At 38.3% G+C, this 24932-nt stretch overlaps 1 protein-coding gene across 3 annotated transcripts in view; it reads right to left on the minus strand.

Moving 5' to 3' along the window:
• Nucleotides 1-24932, minus strand: part of cntn3a.1 (contactin 3a, tandem duplicate 1) — a 77386-nt gene that overhangs the window by 44285 nt on the left and 8169 nt on the right. For all 3 annotated transcript variants that reach the window (XR_006095969.1, XM_042410149.1, XM_042410148.1), the window contains exons 3-5: nucleotides 16192-16324; nucleotides 13042-13217; nucleotides 2990-3085 (exon numbers count right to left, since the gene is read on the minus strand). Coding sequence is in view for 2 of the 3 variants with exons in the window: in XM_042410149.1 (XP_042266083.1) it covers nucleotides 2990-3085; nucleotides 13042-13217; nucleotides 16192-16324 (405 nt within the window). In the remaining variant the exon portion in view is untranslated. The remainder of the gene's footprint in view (nucleotides 1-2989; nucleotides 3086-13041; nucleotides 13218-16191; nucleotides 16325-24932) is intronic.

The following is a 24932-nucleotide window of genomic DNA, read 5'->3' on the forward strand; positions in this document are numbered from 1 at the left end:
TCAAATGACAAACACATTGAGAAGTTTCACACTGGAGATAAGATCCTACTTGCTGTTAATGTAAATAAACAGTGTCTTCATCTAATATGCTTCGGTGCTTTAAAATGCAGGTGTGATGTTCATATTATTACCTCCAGACAAGATCATTCAGCCCCTCCAGTTCTGTCAGAGCAGAGCAGCACTCCTGATTCATTCTTCAGGTTTTAAAATGTGAAAATAACTAACTGCCTTAAGTCAAACCTGTCCTTGGCCTGGTTATTATATGTAATACAGGATCTCTTAAACTTAAAAGTAAAATATTTTTGGACTTTCTCTTATACTTTCCTTGTCGCACCCTGTTGTTCTTGTGCCATATTGTATGTAACTTTATGTACATTACTTATACTGCAAAGTCAGTTGTTATTGTGTCCTAATTTACACAATTGGCATCAGGAAAAAACGTGAACATTTTGCAAATAAATTAATTATGATTCAAAATTGTCTGTTTGGCAGCCCATAAATTGCACACCTTGGTAAAATTAAATTTAATTTACATTAAATCACATTTGTACTGATATTGGCTTCAGTTTCTACATTTAAATCCACATTTACCAATTTGTTCTTAAACGATGGGAAATTACCAAAGAATTGCTTGCTCTGCATAAAACAAATACCTACAGTGAATAATATTGCAAGTTCATGCTTTGTATGGCTTTACTTCCAATATGAATATCTTTAACTACTAGGAAAAGTGTTGTAATGACTGTATACAACATTTAAAATTATTACAAATACACAATACATAGCCATCGTATACACAAAATGAATTTAAATTTGAATTAAATGATATAACCTACACTGACTCGGGCATCCATTAAACAAGCAAGCAATCCAGATTATTTTTATGACTCAAGGTGACTCATTAAACTACGTCAATACATTTCCAAGTGACTAAATGAATTGTTGGTTACGTAAATCCCCTCCCTTTTCTGATTGGCTTGCAAATAATACTTGTAGCCTGTTTGTGTGCTGTGTGCAAATTACCAAAAAAGATATGGGAAGTGTAATCTATCCAAGGAGAGATCAGTCAGTGTTGACTCATTTCTGTGCCCATTGCTAAAAAGCTGCTTAATCCAAAAGGTTGTCCAGAGAGTGCCACATTCCTTGTCAGTGCACTCACATAAAAGAAGCATCTTCATCTTTTAAATTGTAAACATTTGTCTAGTGCATGCTGGATTTGCCTTCATAACAAACAAGCTTCTAAATAGAAAGACATTATTTTGCATATGGGACAGTTTCCTGACAAACTCAGTACTGTTTCCCCGCAAATAATGAATAAAATACTGCATTAAAATTGTGCCCAGATTTTTAAAATAATTGTTGACATTGTCATTACACTACTACTACAACCCAACATCCCTGAAAAGGCTGCTGTTCTGATTTTAAGCTGGCTGGAGTGTATGTTGGCATTTGGACACGCTGCACCAGGGGATGTGTCTAAAAAAATCCATTACACTAGGAGGCTGCCAAATGTAAGCATATGGCCCATGAGTGAGATGTCTCATTGTAACACATACTGTACAGAACAAAGCACTACAAATGTAGGCCTACTGTTAGGTTTGCAAGTGACTGTGATAAAGACAAAAAACACCTCAAATGATTCTCAGTGCAGCAGCTGAACATGGTTTCACACAGCAGCAGCACATGAATTAGGGGACTAAGCTTCACCCTGAATGATAACAGGCAATAGTTTGTGCTCAATATGTACAAATAACATCCAGCAGCCATAACTGTTTGGTAGCTGCTTCCTGATGTCATACTGTATTACTATTTATCTATGAAATTGCTTCTTTTGTTTTCGCATAATCATAAAATAAGATTACTTTTACTTTCAGGATAATGGCATTTTCCGGTTTGTTTAAGTTGTACCATTAGCAGGATTTTGTAGGTGATGTGGCCAAAATCATTATCACAGCATAAATATCATGTGCATTTTTACATAACAATATATTTGTTATTATGATATGGCAAATAAATAAATAAAATAACAACATTCATGTTCATGTTAATTAATGTACAACTCTAATGCAATACATCAAACAAAACTCAATTTACATATGTAAAACAAATACCCTTAGAAAAAGAAATTTTAATCACAGCTTTTTGACATCTGTTACAATCTGGCTCTATATTCTGAGTCAACTGGAAATATAAGTGTTTTGATTTCAATACCATTTCCTTGTGAAATATCACAGGAAACTCTCACAAAATATATCTGAGTCGGTGCTTTTTAAAACAAAAATGAAACTGAGAAGATAATTTGGTCTGAGCCAGTGAATACTTACTGTAAAAATGTTATCACTACGCTCTTTAAAACTCATCTTTGAAAATAATGGCTGGAAGCTCCTGTCTCCCCTGCTGAGCGCAGTATGTTACAGTATATCCAGATTCTCCAACAGTGGAGAATTACATTCAGCCTCGCTGGCTGAGAGTAAAAAAGCCTATCTCCAGACCCCTGTGTGGTAGTTAATAGCAGTGGATGCTAACTCCCATTGATAATGTCATGGATGCAAAGGGCTGATGTGAAGCAAACAAAGCACCTTCAGAGAGAAGCTCTATTACTCAGCCTGGCAGGGCCCCAGTCACAGACAGCCTCTCCAGTCTGCATGCCAATTTTTTTTTCTCGCCCCCATTGAAAATCAGGATGACAGGCCAGAGTGTCCCAAAGTAAAAATGACTCACTCCACTGACCTCAACAACACAAACAAACAGTGATCCGAGAGGGAGAGGACAAACATGACTTCCACTTAGTCCAGATAAACAGGCAGTAGATGAGGAAGGAAAAAAGTGATATCACACTATGCCGACATTTTCCATTTTCCACATGTAGGACAGATAGTGACTCTTCACTGATACTGAATATTGGTGGAACTGCAGCACAAACTGTATGAGGTAGCAATTCAAATATAAGTCTTCTTATGATAAATAAGTACAGAATAGGCCGTCTTACCTCCAGAGTGGGGTGGTGGGCCACACAGTAAGACCACTCCTTGACCTTCACGAACCCTCACTGGACTTCTTCTCTGAGTCTTGAAGTTCTCCAAGTCTGTTTACCACAACACAAAAGCAATAAAAGCAAAATAATCAATTCATTCTTCACAAAAGCCATAAGCACACAGGATGCAAGCAAGACACGCCTAGTTGTTTACTGAGATAAAAATGCACTACAAGTCATATCTGTGGTTGCTTAGTAATTTCATATCTGGTTAGAACACAGCTACAGACCAGAGTTTAACAGTGCAATATGATGCAGAACTTTTGCATATTTTCATGAAACACTCTTGCTATGTTTGCATAAATGCAGACATGGTGCTGTAAAGTCCTAAACACTTCTGACTGGAGCAGAAAGCAATTCCTCAAGTATAAGTCACACATGAGTGAATTTAATTGGAACTGCGTATTGTTATCACTTTCTGTGTTTCATCCGCTGCACACAGACCAGCAACAATTAAATGACTAAGACTGAAACATCATTTGTATGGAGACTTGTTGACAACCTGCTGAGAGAAAGCAAATAGAGACAGCAATCCTTGAACACGTCGCCTTTTCTTGCCTGCTGTGGCTCTTGGAGATATCGCAGGCAGTGCTGCCGAATATGCAGCTGCCATATAATGACATAATCAAGACTGAATTCAAAAACAGGGAGAAAGAATGCAAAACTGACACCTCCAGTGTACAAGCACAGCAGGATGAGCCTCTGCATAATAAATACAGTGCATGATCTTTGTAGACCTTGTGAGTAATGGGAAATTGCATCCAGCAGGACTATATTACATTATCACAATCAAATGCAGCTTTTTTTATTTATTTTTTATTTTTTTGCTCACCAGTGATTTAGCGGAAAGTGTATGACTTCATAAATTAATTAGTAGATCATTAAGTTCTTTTCTTTCCTTTGGTGCAGACAGATTGGGTGGATGCTTCAGTGGCCAATTCTAAATCTATGGATGATCCGTGTTTAATAATCTTATAAAACCTCTATGTGCATGACCAGACACAGTGAGCGTCTCTATGGACCAACAAGCCATCTATAGATCCCTTTAGATGTGCTGAAATGAATGTGAGAAATTTATTAAGTCCTTTATGTGCAGTGTGTGCCAGAAATGTATGTGAAAGCAGACATTATCAGCCCCCTAATGATGCTTATGTAATTTCATGCTTAACTTCGAGTTATATCGCATCCTCATGTAACATTAGTGCTGTTAATTACTGCAAGAATTCAAAACACAACAATAAAAAATGTAAGTTAAAGTTGGATTGAATAACAGAATACTGCATGGTACAAGACATAGCTCAGATATTAGCAAAGCAGCAGTGGAAACCCAGAGAAGCAGATCCACACATAAAAGTTTCATCTTTTTTTCATTTGCTTTATTAAAATAGTATAATAAAAACAGTACTTTTTTTCTCCTACCTATGATATACACAATAATCTGTATTGGCTTGGTGAGCAGGGTAACCAGCTATCTGATAACATATTAAACTATAGCTGCTCTGGCAGTTCCTCTGCCTGCTGAGTCACACAGTACGTCCCAGCAGCTGCAGTAGCAAAGATTCTGAATGGTTTGATGTTGTGAAACCGTTTGGTTTGAGTCTATATTCTGCACACTGTTGTCATCCGAATGCTGATAAGAAATATCTACAGTAGACTTTCTGTAGTTTCAGACTTGATGAAACCACCCAATGTTTGGTCCACTGTTACACAGACAGCCATTTTGTGTATATGTGTGTGTTTTCCTTAGACAGTAGAGAGTAGATCTGCGTACTGTATGTCTGAATACTATAATATCTTCTGAGTCTTTCATTAATGTGCTTGTAACATCAGTATTTTTCCTGATAAAAATTATTTTGGGAGAAAAAAGAAACATCTGAAATAAAAAATAAAATTCAAATTGAACTTAAAATGGGTATAACATGGTGTTTATCTTAAAAATAATGTGAAATAGTTTTTCTTTTTTTTCATTGTTTTGAATTGAAAAACAATTTCATTACTGTACACATAGTGTATTATATTTCTCCTAATTTGAATTGATCATTTAAATTATTGTCAGTTTACTATAAAAGGTTGAAGTCTAGAGGGTTGTCAGCTTTGAAAATAGAACAGACTAAAGACACAGGTACATCCACAGATGAAATTGTCTCCTGCGATTAAGCTGTGTGCACAGCCACCATGCAGCAGCTCCTCTAAATATACTCCTAAATGAAGCAGCTCAGGTGTGGCAACCTCTGTAAACAGCCGTCTGTGTGTATGAGGTGTCAAACGATTCAGCCAACTAACGTCAAACGCCTCACTAGCATCTAAGATCTGAACCTCTGAATGCAATAATCCAATAATTCACGTACACTCACAATGGAGACAAGACTTCACACACATGTGGCATAGGTGTGGCGCTGGTGGTGGTCATATCCTACCACATATCCGCCACACCTACCTGTAAATATAATCTCATATGCACACATAGCTACGCCACATCAACACACTACATCTTACAGTTTGATAGATAACTAGGCATGCGTATAGGTACACGTTGTAAGAGGAGCGCATGTTTACATTTGGTGCACAGCCACATATTTCACTGTCACTTCTCTGCCGCTCGCTCTCTCACTTAACCACTCACTTGCTTATGCACTGCCCTACTCCTTGGAAGGAGCTATGCTACCAGGAGTTTCCCAGGCAACAACACAGACTCACATTTCGAAACAGCCCTGCTCAGAGGTTCCCAAACGTTATTGATTTCCGACTGAATGGGTATTTGGAGTTATTATTGGCATTTAAAAATGTTTTTTTGGCCTGGTGGGCTGCCAGGCCAACAACAACCCCTGCCAGGCCAAAAAAAACTTTTTTTAAATGCTATTATAGGGGAAACACTGATACTGTTTAACTGTAAAATGAGAATGTCGAAAACGGCAGAGCAAAAACCGAGCACTACCCAACTCGCAGTACATTACCCACCACGTCACCCACCCTAACCCTAAACCCCCAGTGTGTTGTTGCCAGATTTGGTGTGTCTGCACCCTAATGATTCAGCCAAGTAATGCACAGTAAATTCACCATGTACCTGCTACAGCTAAAGTGCATGTATACATGTATACATGTATACATGCACTTTGGCAAGCTGTATCAACATACTACACGAGTTGAAAAAGGCTGTAGCTAATGTTAGTCCAGCTGCTGGAAACAGCTGCTCACCTGGATGGATGTCTGTCCACTGCTAAAATGCATTCATACTCAGAGCAGGGGAGTGTCACTTATACAGTTCATCACTTTTGTGTTGATTTTGTTGGAAGCATGTGTAGCTAATTACAGTCCTGCTGTCTGACACTCCATGGAATTTCCACAACTTTATGCCCCAGAGTTCAACACGTCACAGTGAGCAGATTGGGGCATGCTGCAACTTTTTTCTTCCTCGGAAGGCAGGGAGGTATGTTTAATTTACAATTAGTGCGGCTCTTACTGGTGGTCACGAAACTATATGAAACGACCACCGCTAATCAGAACATCGGTGGTTCGATTCCCAGCTCCTCCAGTCCATATGTCAATGTGTCCTTAGGCAAGATACCGAACCTCAAATTGCTCCTAATGGCTGCGCCAGCACCCTGCGTGGTAGCTTGCTGCCATCAGTGTGTGAGTGTGCGTGTAGATGGGTGAATGTGGCTTGTAGTGTAAAAGCGCTTTGAGTGCTCTGAAGACTAGAAAGGCGCTATATAAGTGCAGTCCATTTACCATTTACCTATGTCACGTGTGTAATGTCTGTATCACCATTGTGAGTCTATGTAAATTGTTGGCGTGCATTCAGAGGTTTGGTCAGATCTTAGGTGTCTTAAGCCGGCACTAGTGAGGCGTTTGACGTTAGTTCGCTGAATCATTTGTCACCTTATACAAATGCAACATGTGCTCCACTTACAACATGTACCTATACGTACGCCTATATATCTTTTTCATCTAAGGTGTAGTGTATTGATGAGGCATTTGCTACAGCTTCCCAAAGTACACGTATACACATAGACATGCACTTAAGTCATAGCAGGTGATTTTGTGTGTGTGTGTGTGGTTTCTGTAGAGCACAAAGTTGTGTTGGAAAAAGCTACATCAGATCTTATATTTTACATTAATGACAAGGAAATATAGGGCCACACGTCTCTCCCCAAGGCGTGTTTTCCGTCAGTAGGTATGTTGTGAACAACATACAGATTCAGATTAAACTCTTTTTTTAAAAAAAAAAAACAGGTTCACATTTTTGAAAATATTAGAGTTGCTCAACTCACACTGAGAGTGAAACTCTCCTGATCAATATTCCTTTGGAGTATGGTGGGGCGTAAATGAGCTAGACACACTAAAAGCCAACAATGCCTGACAACCCAAGCTGTTCTGCACCCCCTGGATCATCTTATCAAGCCTATCACGGCTCTGCACCTCCATGTGCTTCTCCATGGCAGGGTTCAGGCTATTTTGAGTGCTTTCAGATCCATGAAATTGGATGTGAATTTGCATTTTTGGGCTAGCTACTCCAATGTGACCCATTGTAATGAATGAGAGGCGATTGTAGAGAAGAAAAATTGAAGCCATTCTGTTGAAGTGTGAGCTTGAGGATGATTTGTGATGTGGTTACATTTGTCACATAACCACTGGACAAAAGGCATCAGAGGTTTAAAAAAAATCCAAAAGGACCTTTATTTGAAGTTCTTTAGCAATGGACTAAAGAACTTTTTAGCTTAATTAAGCTCCTGTCCCTTAATGAAAGTATTTCTGAAGGAAGCTGACCAGTCAGAGCGGATCTGGATCGAATATATTCTTAAAAAACTACAGTATGACCCCTTAGGCTTTTTTATCTCATAACATCTTTAACAAAAAAAAATCATGTTAGATTTGACAGAAAATAGGACATTAATATAAATGGTAATTGACATCCGATAAATGTCTGATGGTATTTCTATTGCTACAGTACAGTACTTTTATCCAACACCATGTAAACCTGGTAAAAGTGTAGAATACAGCCAAGGTTGACAGGATAATGAAATGTTAGGGAATTATCAAATCTTTATGGTCCTCTTGGGACCATGACTGTCTGTACCAAATGTTATGTCAATCCATTCAAGAGCTGTAGACATATTTTACTCTGGCAGACGGACTAACATTGCCATCACTAGAGAATAAAGGAAACTATACAAAAAAGGGACTAAAAGTGCATGAACAGGGTAGTGTAGGTTTCAAAAGAACCATCTCTCTTCTTACTAAACCTAAATTATGTCTTTTTTAGAGTCGCAAGTTGCAACAGCCAAGGCTGTGGGTGAGTTGCCAGTGATTCATCCACCTCCCACCCAGCTGTCTTCAAACAGCAAACTGGAAGAGCCTTCACTCACTATTGCCATTATTCTGTAAAACCTTTTTACTAAATCATTTACTTTTCTTTGATTACCTCAACAAAATTGTGCAAGTACATTTTAATCCATCCAAAATTCAGGAGTCTAAATAACAAAATGACAGAGGTATGCCGCAAAAGCACGTGGTAGTTGGATATCTCCTCTTGCTCTTATGTTGCCTACACATTTAAAGGTGCCATGTGGAGTTTCCTTGTAAACAAACAAAAGTTATGTTTACAGTGAGTGTTACTCACCAAAATACATTATGTGTATTTTGAGGTCTAACGTGTGTTGAATGTATTTTCTTCCTCATAAAACATTTGCAAAGCCGAATTTTTTAGTATTAATGCTGCATTAAAGCCACCTGTAGATCATTGAAATAGTTTGAAACCATTGGCGGGACATTGCATCACATCACCCACGTGTACACTCACGTGCATGTGCATCTTTGTGTGTGTGCACAATGCTCCACAGTGCTACTAAAGGTCAGAAACAGGGCACCTGTAAGTACCATTCGATTAAGTTATACTTGTACCCAGCACCAACTCTAGTTCTTGTATGACCACTAGACTTCATTTTTCAAATACGGCTCTGTACTGTTATCACCAGATTTTATGTTTGTAAAAATTCTCATTGACTGTTTTTTGTTTTTTTTTTACTTTATGGATGATTTTATTTGTAAATGTTTTTTTATGCTGTTGTTTTTATGTGTGACCGTTTTGATATTGTCACCCTGCACTAGAAAACACTTAGTACACTTGCTTAAAAACTGATATTCAAACAACATTATTATTATTGTAATTTTTTCATCAAGCGAATGTATAATACCTAACGTACCATGAAAACACCACACAGAGAGAACAAAGACCAATATATAGAACAGTAACCACTGTAGCCACCAAGAGCAACATACAAGAACAACTTTGGAATCTAGTCATCTCAGATTTAACGATATTTTAACTTCAACCCAACTTGTATAGCAAATTTCCAAATAACTGTAAACAAACATATTTACGAGCTTCTACACAGCATTGGGTGTCAATCCAGTGAGTAATAATTTATTGAAATCCTGCTGGATTGACGTTTTTCCACTTTAGAAGTAACATAACGTTATTCATCTCTAATATTTCTACTCTCTCTTTGACACAAACACACACACAAGTGGCATAATGAAACATGCAACAATAGAGTTTTCGAAAATGTAATTTCATGCAATGCTTTTAGAAACCTCTGACATGCAGCTAAGTATAATAGACGAGTCAAAGCCTTTTGAAATTATTTGGGGAAAAACTACATTGTACAGTAAAGCAAAGTTTAATAGAACCTTTTTAAGTGGGTAAACACTGAAATATTAAAATATGAGAAAAACTAATCTATTGAGAAGTACTGTTTTAATACCAATGAAGTACAAAATATCCTTGGAATGTTATATTGAAACCTTTGAAGATACAAGATTTAGATTTAGATACAGGAGAGAGTTTGAGGAACAGAGTAGGTATTTCTATGGTGTAGCCGTTTGAATTATGCTGTTGGGTTGTTACCATCCGAAATCCATATTTAAATACTATAAATTTAAATAAATACATAAATACTCTGTAGTCAAAAGGGTACAAAAAGCTACAATCAACAAGCGATCATATGTTGTTTCTGCAAAGGACATTTATGATAGATGGTAAAACCCATCATCCGCTCACAAAATCTACCATTTATCATATGTATTTGTCTCCTTCCCATCTTGCTTCATCTCTCTCATCTCCTCTGTTCATGCAGTGAACTCCTAACAGTGAGTGACACATGACATTTGAGGAGTGATAAACATCAAAGAGGCCTAATTCTTACAGAGTGCTACTGCTGGTGTCTCCTGACAATTACAAAACTGTTGTGAAGTGCTGCATTCAGAAAAAACCCACTGCCTTCCTCCGAAAAAGTAGATTTGAAGCACAGACTGAGCACTTAGCATCATAGTGCTGATCAGAAATCGAGAAATGTTGTCCCTACCTCAGATGCTTTCCAGCTCAAAATAGACTTAATTTTCACTTGAGGCAAAAGCAATGCTTAAAGACCACAAATGATGGAAATGAGTGTTGTATGGTGGAAGCTTCATCTTAATGACCAGAGCAGATATCGTTCAGACTGAACACTTATTCTCCAACATGCTGCAGTTTTACAGAAAGGGGAGAAACAGCGGACTTCATACCTGACATCTTGAACATACACTTTTCATTACCAAAGCCATTGACAAAGCATAGGGCAGCTTATTTCCTTGAAACTTCAAAATGAAATCATCTCTGTGTGTAGCTTGAAACAAGGTATTTTCAGTATATTCTCCATAGTAACACTGAATTATTACCATTACCAGGTTTCTCATAATGTGTCACATTTACTGTAAATATTACAAATGTAAATAGTACATCTTTTACATTTCTTGATATACAGTTTAAACTAAACATTAATTACCTTATTTAATTACTCAAATTAAACAAGTCACGACAATGAGAGGGGCAAGAAGAAAAAAAAAACATGAGATAGAAATCTTGCAAATTAATTACACAGATAAGGTAGTTAAGTTAGACAGGAGCCAGTAAGGAAAAAAATGCAAATTGTGTGCAATTATAGGACTGAAATCACGGACAGCAAGATACAAGGGAGTTGCATCCTGCATTGCTTTCATAAATACAGCTATTTCACCCTTCATTAAACACTGTATTACCCTTGTGGCTCTATAAGCTACACAGCAATGAGCTTGTAGCATGTTCCTTCTTCAGGACGGGCCTCCAATACACCTTGCCTGTATTGCAGACATTGCAATTTGTTGTATAATGTTGCATCTTGCATCAGTGAAAATCCTTTCACTTACAACAAAAATATCCCAGGGAGATTAGGAAACTCAATCTGGCTCAATAACAAACTACAGTAGATTATTCCTTCCAGCGCTCCCAGCAGGAAAGCAGGGCCTTTTAAACATTTAAGTCTGTATTGTCAACAGGATCAAGAACCTTTATACTTTTAGAGGTTTAAGCCCCTACCAGATGGTAACAGAAACTGTTATATCATCCATTTTTCAGAGGATTAAAAATGTAGGCTATCTTAACTCTTATGTATGCACTACACATTCATGCAATACAAATTTGATGGTGAGAGACCTCATTAGTTGGTGCAAATCTAAGACATTGATCTTGTCCAGCATCATCAGCAAGGAATTCCATGAACACATTGCCAAATATAGATTACATTAGTAAAGAAAGTAATAATGTTGTTAATAATAATCTTGCTGTAATCACGTGTCTATATTTGTTTTCTGCCTAAAAGCATTGTTTGCGGGATACCAGACTTGATAAGATTACCAGCTTAACATTATTGTAGACCCTTGTATTCTCTTCATTAATGGCCTTTACCTTGGTGTTTGTCTCACAGAGTTATTACAAGACTGAGAGGTGCAAGCCCCCTTGGTGTTTGAAAGAGCATACTGAGCTACTCTGAGTCAGTCTGTTACAAATGACACAATACTGACTCTCATAACAGGCTTCTCCTCCATGAATTATTTCCTTGAACTGAGACCCGCTCAATCACACAGCACACTTAATTAAGTTAAACCAAGAGCAATAAATAAGACGTATGACACATCAGCACTGATGCTTGTCCTCATCCGTTGACAAAAGCAGCGGGTCCCAGGTCAGGCCCCGGCAATGGATGAGTCCAATCATGATGACATACAGTTCAGGTCAGGCCTCGAAAATTGATAGGAAATGTGAATATGATCAACAGCCTGCTGGCAACTCAGGACACCAATTTGCACTATATGCTGAAGATTTAATGCTGCTTTGTGACAAAGAAGCACCAAATAGTGCAGAGATGGATACCTCTTATGCTCTCCCTGCCAAGGATCATCTCTGCATCTGCTATGGCAGAGAAACAGACATCAGAATTCAATCTAGCTGCACCATCTGTTCACAGATATCAGGGCTGTCATTTGATATGGGCTGCCCATCAAGAGTGGGGGCTTCAAGTTCACCTTGCCATCAGAGATGCCTTAGACTCTGGTCTTATAAAATGTGATGGATGAACACTGTAAAGCATCAACTATACAGGGTCTGTCAAGGCCCACCACACAATCACACAGTCTTCTTCACAGGTCTATGAGAAGTTTAGAACCACCAATCAGAGTAAACAGCATAGCACTGGAGCTCTAATCAGGGTTAAAAGGTGAAAACATACCGTGATATACACACGACCGGTTGATTTGTCTTTTCTAATTAATAGCCTAACAGTATCAGCCTAAGATTCTCTTGTCACTGGTTGTTTTTTGTTAGATAAGATCTGACAACAAACAATTTCCAGAGAATCCTACTGAGTCATTATACTTTCAGCGAACCACAACGTCTGAAGTGTAACAAAACTTTTACTTTCTAAGACAAACAAAAATAGAACTGAACTCAAAAGAACTGAAGATGAATTGAAGTGAACTAAACTCAGCTGAAGAGAAAACATAAAATTGAAAAGAACATAGATATTGTTCAAGACAATACAAGAAAAAGACAAATTTAAGTCTTGTATTTTGCTTGCTGGAAACATATATTACCAATAAAAGTGGAATTATTCTGAAAAAATGCACAGTATAGTTTGCTTATAATATGAACTTACATGCAATGTGCAGACTGGACTCTCTGCTGACAATGGTGCCAAAAGAGTTTGATGCCAGGCACTGATAGATGCCAACATCTTCCTCTTTATTCAGATGGCTGATGTGTAAGTTTCCTCCCATGAGAGAATAGCGTGACCCTGGTCTGGGCAGGATGAAAGAGTCATTTAGCTTCCACCTGTGAATGCAAGCACACAACAAAATTACACATACAGAAAGTTTTGGTGTACTGTTTATTGTCATTTCCATGTATCCGTTGTCTGATAATCACTTTTAATAAATTGCCCAATTATTGTAATATAGAGACTACCCAGTATTCTAAACTGTGACTAAACAGCCCTTATTGTGGATGAAGCAAACATTAACAGAAATAACACAGTCTGATGTGCGTTGCAGCAAAACCAAAATTAGTTTAACTGAAATGAGAGGCAATCAGCAAGTCACTTCAAAAGAGTATTCATTCTATTCAAACTTTTACTCACTACAAACAGAAGTCTCACTCACAAATCAAATGCTCTAAATTCCTGACATTTCCTTTTCTTTTCAGTCTGTTTGTCAATCAACCACAGCCCCATGAGGAAGGCCCTTTCACTGTGAATCAAAATCCTCCTCTCTAATCATAGTGATTATCAGACAAGAGGGCTAAGCACCGGGACTGCTCAAACAAAATGGCCACACGCAAAGCACAGAATAACGGTTCTTTTTGATTAAACCTCTTGTTTTGAGTAATATGGGAGTCCAGCAAGTGTGTGTGTGTGTGTGTGTGTGTGTGTGTGTGTGTGTGTGTGTGTGTGTGTGAAAGAGGGAGAGAGAGAGAGAGAGAGAGAGAGAGAGCAAGATGCAATTGCAAACAATCAACTTCTAACTGTACAAGTGGCTTGCTTGATTTGGGAGACTTAATGTTGTTCACTTTGTGTAATTAAGGCTTATGGGCTAAGAAAACCTGCTGAGTTGATGCTCAGTTCAACTAAATGCAGCATCTGACCATTACCTCCTAAATTGTGTAGAGCACAATGCTCAGTTTCTATTTGCTGTGAATTCAAGAAGAGTTCACAACATGAAAAGGATTAAACGCCACTTTGTTTTGCAGAAAACTTTCTAAATGTATTCAGATACAATTTATCAATTCAATAGGTTCTTGAAATTGTCTGCATTCTACTCAGGCAAATTTAGTGTGCAAATTGCACTTTCATTCTCAAACCAAATCACATTCAAAGGGAAAGAAAATAAGAAAAAAAGAGGAAAGTAAACAGACTAAAAAGAAAAGTGACACTTGCAAAAGGAGACTCTCTCGAAACTGCTTTTCATTGTAGAAATAAGGCACAATTAGGGTGAATATTAGCTCCTTGGTCTTGATTAGATTTTCACAGTTCTCTGAAAAAAAGGAAGCTAGAGGTTTCTATTTCTGATTTTCTGCCTCCTTTTTCAGTGGGAAGGATTTAGACAAAGAGAGTAGGAGGCAGGGCTGAAGAAGTGAGGGAATAGGGGGGACATATGCAGCAGAGCAGTGCTCAGTGGCAGATTGGCTGATTAGATTGATTTAATGATTTGGTGTTGCAGCTGGAACAGGTCCAAGAGCTCCAGATGAGACAAATCAAGGGCCATGGTGACAATTTGAAGTAGGGGCTCTATGTGGCAGCGGCCGTTGGGTAGCCTTAGACAAATTAATTTGTCCTTGGCTCCCCTGAAATAGACCTGCCTACATTTGCAGCGGTGAGGAGCCACTCAGCATATGGTGTCCTGCTGCCGAACCTCACAAGGACCCAAACCCCTTTCAAAACCCATTTCCAAAGCTGGCACACATGATCATTGGTTAAAAAAAAAGATAATTGCCAAGGCGATGACAGTCCTATGATGTATGCTGGTTGAACTAACAATGCAGCAATATGTCCATCTGAATATGAGTCCCACCATTAAAAGGGATACAAGTATGATATCATAACAGCTTGTGATCAATCTGAAAATCACTTCTTAATGTGGTATATCAACTGCCACAGTTGGTGGCACTTGCTGTAATTAAAGAGCTAATTAAAGCTAAATTTGATTTGATATGGAGCCGGGCACGCTCTCAGGACTTGAACTCAGAAGGGCAAAAAACTTGCAGATTTGAACTCATAAATTGGTTTTCATTTCAAAAGTAGGACTATTCAGACAGTGAAATAGCGACTGATTGCTTAATAAGTATTCCAGCCGATCCAAGTGATAAGATCTTGTACATTCATTTCAATTTGTGCCCATTAGGCATAACACCAAGGATCTTCAAGCTACATTAACGGCCGCATATGCTGATGTTATGAGGGATCGTTTCAACCTATTACACATTAAATGCTTGGCTTTGCAATTTGCATTTAATTACACTGACGGGAGTACAACAGCTATGTATCCCCATTTGATAGATTATGAATTAATAGTTTATGCGCTTGATGCACTTTAAAGCAAATCATCGTTTGTCATTTGTTTTCATTTGTCATCATTTTAGCGGCAGAGGAATTGGGCATCAATTTGTTTCTAACACAGTCACTGGGGGATCACTGAACCACACAGGGCCAGTGTACAGTCCAACAAGTTATTTAAATCATGCTTATCATGTAGTGATAACCTCCAATAAGATGCCCTGTGGCAACGTCTATGCAGCCTTTGACAGTAGTGTTTTACATAAAATGTCTAAAGGTCTAAAGCAGAGATATGGAAGAAAATCTTCTGCCACTTCATTTCTGGTGTGTGAAACATACTCCACTGGTGTTTATCCTCATCACTCTATCTCTGTCATGATAGCAGCCGAGTTTTGGTGCATGATTCTCTTGGGTCACTTGATCTTTTCAGTGGTCAGTGACACTGATGACAGGAAGCTCTCTAAATGAATTGTACAGCAGATCAATGTCCACTCGCCAATGCAAATATATATTAGACCAACAACTGAGGCCAATTAATTCATCATTCTCAAATTAACCACGACTGACAGGGAAGCTAACTGCTGCAGGCAGTGAGCAGCAGCGAGCCATAATGTCCACAAATACCTAGTTTTCCCTGGGCAATAAATCCAGTCTTGCTTGGGTGTTTTGTGCAAATGTTGAAAGCTCTGGGATATTACCTAAAGGTTCTGTGTAACAAAAACCCAACTGTGTGCATGGAGAGATGCCTGCAGGTCTTACCTGTAGAAGGGTGGTGGGTGTCCCTGGGCCTCACAGCTAAACACCACCTCTCTGCGATTCTCGCCAGGTTGAAGGGGAAACACCACACTGCCGGGTTGTTTGGTGAACACAGGCCTCAGCAGGACTCCACTTCCTGGGTGGAGAACCAACAAAACTAGATCAGCTTTGATGTCCTGATTAGCCTGAAAACACTTTTAACATTTTTCTAGCTAGCAAGCAGATATCGAAGGCTTACAGAGGACAGAAGCAAGTGGAAAACAGTGCTAAACAAGAGAAGGGTGAATCGCTATATCTGTCAGCCATGTGAGCAGAGCATGAGCATTTTTCGTATCAGTCATAAAAAGTTGCTATATCCCTGAGGTACTGCATAATCAGCTGCAACCTTCATGAAACTTTAAAAAGGACCTATTATGCTCATTACCAGCTCTATATTTTTATTCAGGGACTCCACTAGAGCAGCTTTGCATGATTCAAATTTCAAAAAACTCTTTATTTATCTTACACTGGCCCATTATGCAGCCCCTCAGTTCAGCCTCTGTCTCTTAACAGGCAGTCTTAGCTCCTGTCACTTTAAGACCCTGCTCTCAATGAGCCTACTGTTCTGATTGGCCAGTTTCAGGAAGCCTGTCGAGGGGCAGCCGTATCAGAGTCACGTTAAGTTACTATTGATGAAAACCTAACATTTCCTGCTTTTGCTGTTTCACATTAAAAGTTTTTAAATGATCAAATAACTATTGTGAGGAAATGAAACGTGTTCACCACCGAATTAGCAGAGCTTCATTAGCGGCACTATTATTCAATAAAAACAGTACAAGCAGAAACAGTCACAGTGATGTTTTATGAGGAGCTGCAGATGACCAGCACACCTCCAACAGGTAAACAGCTTATTTTACTTTACCCTGCTGTGTAGTGGAAAACACAGCATGCCAGCACGACTCAAGTCATGACTCGGTGTGACTACCCCCAAAACAATGGAAAAACAACATAATGTTGGCAGAGCGGAGCAGTAAACTGGCACACTGTGCATGGAGCATATGAAGAAATCCAGCATGAGCTGACCTGGGCTCGGGCTGAAAGTAGAAAAAGCTGTCAGAAACCAAGCGTTCAGAGCAGTCTGAAGCCGGTGCTTTTTGCTAACAGAGATTACTTCTACATATGTTTACCTTATCATTTGAAACTTTGACCAAGTTTAATATGAACATCGGATATTGTAACATTATATATACACATATGACTGAAGAAAATCATAATAGGCCCCTTTAATGCAAACATCTGAATGGCACACTGAGTTGCCACTATGCTTCAGTACAATTTCATCTAAACCCTTCGAACTTATCACCATCTTCCCAGGGAGTGAAATCTGAAATAAAATGTCACAACAAATACTACCAGTAATATGGTCTCATTTTAAATCAGCCCTCTCATTTGAGCCAACAAAATGGTGCCCTTTGCAACTCAGACAAAGAAAAATGCCTATAGTTTCCAAGTTAGGGGAAAAATACTTGAGAGAGGAGTTGTTTTTCTTCTTGAAATACAAAATCAAAACTAAGTCTTGTGCTCTTTCTAAATATTGTTCTGAGGAGGTGGAACACTAATAGCTTTTTCCCAATATCATCCAAACTATGCATTATAACTTTTAATGCAAGCTTTCCATGATATAACAAATAGCCAGTACTGCCTGCAAATCTCTTTGAATTACACTTTTACAGTGCTTTTGCATATATGCACTGTGTGTACACTGGATATTATTATCATAATTACTCATCATGTGGTGCTCTGCAAGGAAGACATACTTTTAAATATATAATATATGCAGCACAGTACATACATCAATACAATAAATTCCCTAAGTGATATAACAGAAATGTTGATTCATTGCATTCAGAAGAATAATAAAACCAAAAAAAAAGGAACACACACAAAACACAAAGACAGCATCATGTCTAGTGTGACATTCCCTTCCTAGTTAATTATGAAGGTACAATAGTGAATGCATGTTATGCAGGCAAGACCCACAGTAATTCTGTAGCAAACGAGTGACCCATGGGGTAGTCAAAACTTCATTGGAATAAACATTTCTCTCCGCAATGGAAGGGGAATTCATTTGGATTTGTCAGAAGGCATTTGCATTTCTGTAATGGCATAGAAGTGGGAAGAATCTGTAGGTAGGATAACTCATTTGTATGAGAGGCAGGTATCCTTTACAAGTCTCTGGAGCCCTGAGAGTACAGGTTTATCCTCAAGACTCAAAATAACTCTCTGAGAGGGTGGAGATGTTTGACAAGGGACCTTGTACACTGATTGTTCCTCTCCACAAGGATAAACCTCTCAGAAAGTTACACAGAATAAAATCTGCCTAATTATAATCTTTGTTAGATGAAGCGTGTCCCTCGAAACAGCGTTGAGAGATGATTGATTACCAGAAGACACTTCTTATACAGTTCATATTCAAACACAAATCCTCACACTTGTTGTATACAAACTTTCAAGGATGATAGAGCCTGCTGTAAACATGAAATGAATCATTGTGCCTTATTAAATTGATAAATGATTTCAGTTATCAAGTCATCAACATTTACATTCAGCATCATTTTGAAAAATGCTTAAATTTGGGCTATTCAGCAGGCAGCCCGGAAACGTAATCCAACCCTTCAGTTATTAATTAATACTTTGAGTCAAAGCAATAGAAAGTCAGAACTCAAAGACAAAGCATTAAATTAACAATAATTCGGTGGTATATACAGTACCAGTCAGAATTAAATTTATTTTTTAATTTTCCACAAACAGAACAGCATCTTTGTGTTTGTTCCAACATGTGTTATTTGATGTTATAAGTTCTCCAACCTAAATAACCTTACCTAAATAAGATTACTTTAACCTATATGTAATCTTGCTTGCTCTACAATTTAGCAACTGTATATTACTGTTAAAAAGTATGCCATTAATTGATTATGCATGCTACAGTTTATCACAGAAAATAATGTCAAAACTTGATGATGCTACAAAACCCAAAGAGATTTAATCAACAATATAGTTAAGCTTTTAACAGTATTCATTCACATTTGAAGGAGTAACGTTGTTTTGTATGTATATTTGGCACAATTTTAATGAAATTTCACTTCCAAGTCTGGCAATTACAGCGACAACAGCTTTATGTAAAAAAAAAAAAATTATTATATTGAACTATTGAAGTAACCACTGTTTTTCTTAAAAGCTGCTTCATTTTTTAGGGTTGTTAAATACAGCAGTTTTGTATGACTAAATGAATGCGTGGAAACTGGAAAAAGAAAATGCACTGCTCTGCTTCATGCTTAACTTAATTTTATGACCTCCTGATTAAGAATGTGTGGGAAAAAAATTGTTTTTGAGCGCAGTGAGTGATTCATGGTGCTTATTTAATGCGTTGGACCTCTCACTTATCACTTGTGCCCTGCTGTTGCTACACTTAAAGCACAAACAACTGTGTACGCTCAAAAGAACATCTTGCATTACCCCTCCTGCAACCACAAGCAAACACCCTCAACACACTGAACCATGTTTGTCAGACTTTATTTGCATAACCTTGGTGTGTATTGCACTCAATCCCTGAGTGGACTGCCGTACGCAAACGTAACTCAATATTCAATTAATGGGAAATTAATCAACAAAGATATTTGGAAGCCCGTACGCTCAGTCATGGCAGCGCTGAACTGACCTGATCTTTGGCAGCACCATGGCAACTGTTATTATAATGGTGAATAAGTGTCAGAATAATGAGAGGGGATTGAGCTCCGGGGGCTGTGCCTAGGGCGTCAGTTCAAACTGATGCAAACTCTCTGAAAGTCTTTCGTTGCCCTAACGGGAATGAATAAGTAAGAGGTGGTAGGGAAAAGCGGAATAATTTTAAGCCTTGCTTTCTGGTAATCAAACATTGAGGTGTTACACACTACACCAGTCAGCTCAGCCTGGAATCCACCAGCCAAGAACATGAAAGGATTTTTTTTTCCCAGGAAGATTTCATTTTGGTGGCATAGTTGTTGGCTTGACCACATCATGGCTGCATAATGGAAATACATCAAGCCAAGAAATGAAAGTTTAAAATTTAAAATCAACACGAAGACTCTAGGTGACATATTGTTAGCCGGTTAAAGATCTAAGAGGGAGTCAAGAAATCCTGTTAAAACCAGAATGTCAGAATCTGATAGCAGGTCCAGCACTGAGCACCCCTGAACACAGAAAGCAAAATGATGAAAAAGTGCTCTATCAGAGAAGTGCACTGATCCAGAATCCTAACAGGAAGTTGACTGCACAATGCCACAGGACAGAGATGGAGGTCATTATGAAAGGGTCTTTATGAAAAAAATAGGCCGCCTCCACTCATATCTGTCACCTGCTGCCAGATGGTAATATGTGCAGCCGTTTTACTGAGACTCCTCAGACAACACAAGACTCAGCATCGTAGCACAAGTGGAAGGCAGAGGGAGCTGTTTTGGAGGCTGAAATAAAAACTAATCTCAAATTCAATACTAGCTGACAGCAAATGAATTCCTCCAGCTTACCTCAGCATGAATAAACAGGCACATGGGGAGACGGCTGTGGGGGAGGTATCGGTCGTTTGTGAGGTCCCAAATCCATTCGTTTCAGCTCAGGGTTTTATGCATCAAATAAAAAAAGCCAATCTTGCCTTTTAAAGCATCTTTCCCCTCTGTCCAGCCCGATAAGGTACACCTTTAAGGTCTCTCATTCAGGGGCAGCAAATGTTACTCCAGAGCAGAGAGAAGGTTTGGGTTGATTTGAGAAAGGTTCGATCACATTTTGTCTTGATACTTGAAATATTTGTGGGACCTATTTTTCAAGGTCCTTGAAAAACAGAAACATTGAACTTTAAATATTTAAACAATTAATATTATAACACTTTACCAGAAAAATACAAAAGTAAAAATAGTTGAAAGAGATGGCCACATTCTTGTGACTCCAGTACTATTGATGTAGTGAGGAGAAATATTAGAGACACATAAAAAGAAAAAGCCAAAGAGTCAGTCTAATACAAAATGTTCCAGGCCATACTTTCCTGCTATGACTATCAGCTTGGGTGTACTGTACTGCAGACTCTCATTAATTAAGTTGATTACATTTTCATCCACATAGTCCGAGAGGAATGTGGCCAACACATTTCCAACCATTATCCAACCACGTCACACCATTCTCTAGTTAATCAAAGCTAGTGCATCTGAAATTCAATAACACCCCTTGTATTGAGGGTATCCAATGTTCACAAGGGAAACACAGAATTGATTAGGTCCAACTCCACATGTGTGAATGGCAAATTAAAGCAATTTTTTGTTGTTGTTGTTCTTTCTATTGAATGTCTACATAAACCCAGGAACATATTGCTTCTGAGACTGCCATTTGTCATCTAATTGTAGTAATATCCCTACCTTTTCCTTTCCAAGATTGGTGAGAAGGTTATTTGTCACTTACCAGCTACCATGGTCTACACTAATGGAAGCATTCATCATGGTTTAAACCTGTACAGTAATGTTCCCGACCACAGTAACTTACATAATGCCTGATTTGGCAATCAGTGGTTTTCATTTTTCTTGACAACACAGCGTACCATACAGAGTGGATTTATTTACTTTGTAAATATTTCTTACAAAATGTAACATAAACCCAAGAATACTGTTAATAGGTTGTGAAACAAATCCATCATACACACACTTTACACCCTCTGACTAAACTAATATATATGTGACGATGATAATAAATGTATAATTCTTTCTGATAAATATACTCTATATAGAGAATAATTACTGTCATGTCTTTGGCACTATGTAAGATAATACAGGCAAAATGTTCATATTAATGTAATTAAAAATTACTGACTGTAAATTTCAGCATCAGGAGAAAACAGGAGTAAAACTGACACATGCCAATAAAAGCAGCTCACAGCTGTGCTTCAGGCTATTGGATGTATCCTGTCACAAAAATGTGTTCCTGTTTCATTGATAGTGACGTATTTACAAGAAATAATACACAGTGCAGATTAATTATTATGGATCTATAATTAAAGGTACACTGTGTATGAAAACACATTTAAAATGGATGATATTTCATTCCTGGGTGAAGCGAAAATACAACCAGCTACGGGAGGAAGATTCAATGGGGAATATTCCACATCTTCACATATACAGAACTTCAAAGATGCAATAAAATCCTTGCTTAAGGATTCCTAAAAGGCTTTGCCATGTTCTGATGAATCAATGAGGTAAGTCTATATTTGAAACTCCAGTCATCTCTGGGATGCACACATGGGGGTACAGAGCAGAGAGCAAAGTAAAAGTAGTTCTAGGAGATTATATTGCTGGCCAGAAGCAGCTCTTCATTTTCACTGGCATATCACTAAGACATGAAGCTGCTTTAAATGAACAGTGGTGGTGCTAAAATTGTAACGTCTTGTATTTATTTATTTAGAGTGAGCTGCTGTGTTCTGAACTGTCACATTAAGGCTTACAGGTTTCCAGCAGCACAACAAGGGTGACATATGGAAATTTTGATTTTCTTACACAGCAAAGATTAATCGTAGCACGACTGCTGTGCCAAACCACTTCAGATAAGCATAATGAAAACTCATTACAGCTTTGTTGAATATTTAGTTCTGATTGGCCTATAAATATAGTCTAATATGAGTGATTTCTGAACACTAATCATCTATTCATATCGCTCCACTTTCAACAATTCCTGGAGATTGATCATCAAATGAAACATCAAGACCAGGTGCCAAAAATGCATTACTTCTTTGAAACTGTACAAAACCACTGAACAAACCATGAAAGATTTTTCCAATGTTAACTCTGAATTATTCTGAGAGCACAAAACACTTGATTGTTGGTTAGAGCCCTGACACAATCTTACTGGATATGTTTACATTTTGGTTTACAGTGCTGCTAAATTGTAGCCCTTCAATACCAACTACAGATGTTTCTATGATTTCTCTCCTGCCAATTATTTTTAAGCAGATGTTTGTAAATTCATCTGAGCTTCTAGTAAAAATTTTTAGACTCAATACTTTGCATCAAGTGATTTATATTCTTGGCAAAAAGCGCGCAGCAAGTTTTATTTTCCTTCTTTGATATATATTAATGTATTTTGAATATTGTAGTGTGTTAATAGAATTGAAGTTCTCCCCAAATAATGATTTACTTTCTAAAAGTAATTTTACATAATGCACCATTGTGAGCATGCAACTTGGCTATGACTGTGTACAAAATCACTTCGGTCATATGGAGACTGTTGATGCAATGCTGGAAGTGACTTGCTGTACAAAGGTTATCTGTATCTGTGTGGGGCAAACCACATCCAACCCTCCCTCAAAAGCCTCCTCTCTACTCCCTTGCTCTCTCTCTCTCACTCACTCACTCATTCAAAACAAACACACGTACAGCGCACACCCTTGCCTCAGGCCGCTCAGACCCTCGGGGAGGAATGGGGGGGGAGGGCTGGTTAACTCCCGATGAACTTGCTATGGGAATGATTTCCCCTTGGTCCCTCCGCTCTCCCACAAAAAAAACCCACTCCCAACCTACCAAGAAGCACCTATCAAACACCCTCACACTATGCTTTCTCTTCCCAGTATTGTGCTTCTGCATACTAAAATGCTCATCATGTCTTTCTCAGAACACAGAGACTCTGGAGGTCTATCGTTATATTGCGCCATACTTGTCTTGCAAGCAGAGCATATGTAATGTAGCCCCATACTGAATATTAATGCTTGGTTACTCTGTGTTACCAACTGTGAGTGTGAGCCTCAAGAGTGAGGCAAGGGCTTTGCAACACAATGCTTTTCAGAAACGATTTGCCCTGTGTTCCTTTGTTAAACACTAATTTGCTTTGAATAGATAACTCTGAAACTCAGTTTCTGCACCTCATGATTGCAAGAGTAAATTTTGCAGCTGGGATCATGTATGCAGCACAGACTGCAGACTTGAATTGTCTCCTTGAAGCTTGTCCTCAGCCTGTTTGTCTGAGATCAAAACTCTGTCAGGTTTGTGGCAGGATTTCCGCTGATGTTGAAGACATTCATTCGTCTGTGTATTTAACAGAATGGTTAAGTAGGACATAATATGTGATCCAGACTTGTGGTGTAGATCCTAATCCCGTAGTGAGTCACAGTTCCCTGAGGAAAGCCTCATTAGACATCCACTGATGTGTATTGGATTTAGTGATAAGTGGTGCTAATTGCCATGTAGGCAAATTAGGTGCTGACGTACTGTTGTGCTTTTGAAAAGAGGTGCGCATGCACAAACACACAGTGACAGACACAGTTATGAGTGCACACACACACGCATGAACACTAATTATTTTAGGTCCCAGCTGTGAGGAGGGGCTGCTGATTTGGAACAAGGCAACATGAAAGATTACTCATTCCTCAAGATACTGCGCTCATGCGACAAAGCCCTTATTCATCTTCTTCTCAGCTTCAGACTCTGACATTCTGAAGAGAACTAGCATTTGACCCTGAACATTTTGTAAGGGAAGAAAATTAGGTCTCTCATTAAAGGCAAGATCAATGACAAGATTTCTGTACTACTACCAGTGCAATCTCAATTAGAGTAACAATTGAGGTGCTCTTTAAAATGAATGACTGCACATTCAACTGCTAGATAGAGACTGTCTTTCAGAGATAGAAACCTTGCTTATTCTTTTCCAACTGGATTCAATGCTAGTAAAAAAGGGATAGCTACTATGCACAAATAAAGAAA

This window comes from Thunnus maccoyii, chromosome 4, assembly GCF_910596095.1.
Source record: "Thunnus maccoyii chromosome 4, fThuMac1.1, whole genome shotgun sequence".
Taxonomy (NCBI): domain Eukaryota; kingdom Metazoa; phylum Chordata; class Actinopteri; order Scombriformes; family Scombridae; genus Thunnus; species Thunnus maccoyii.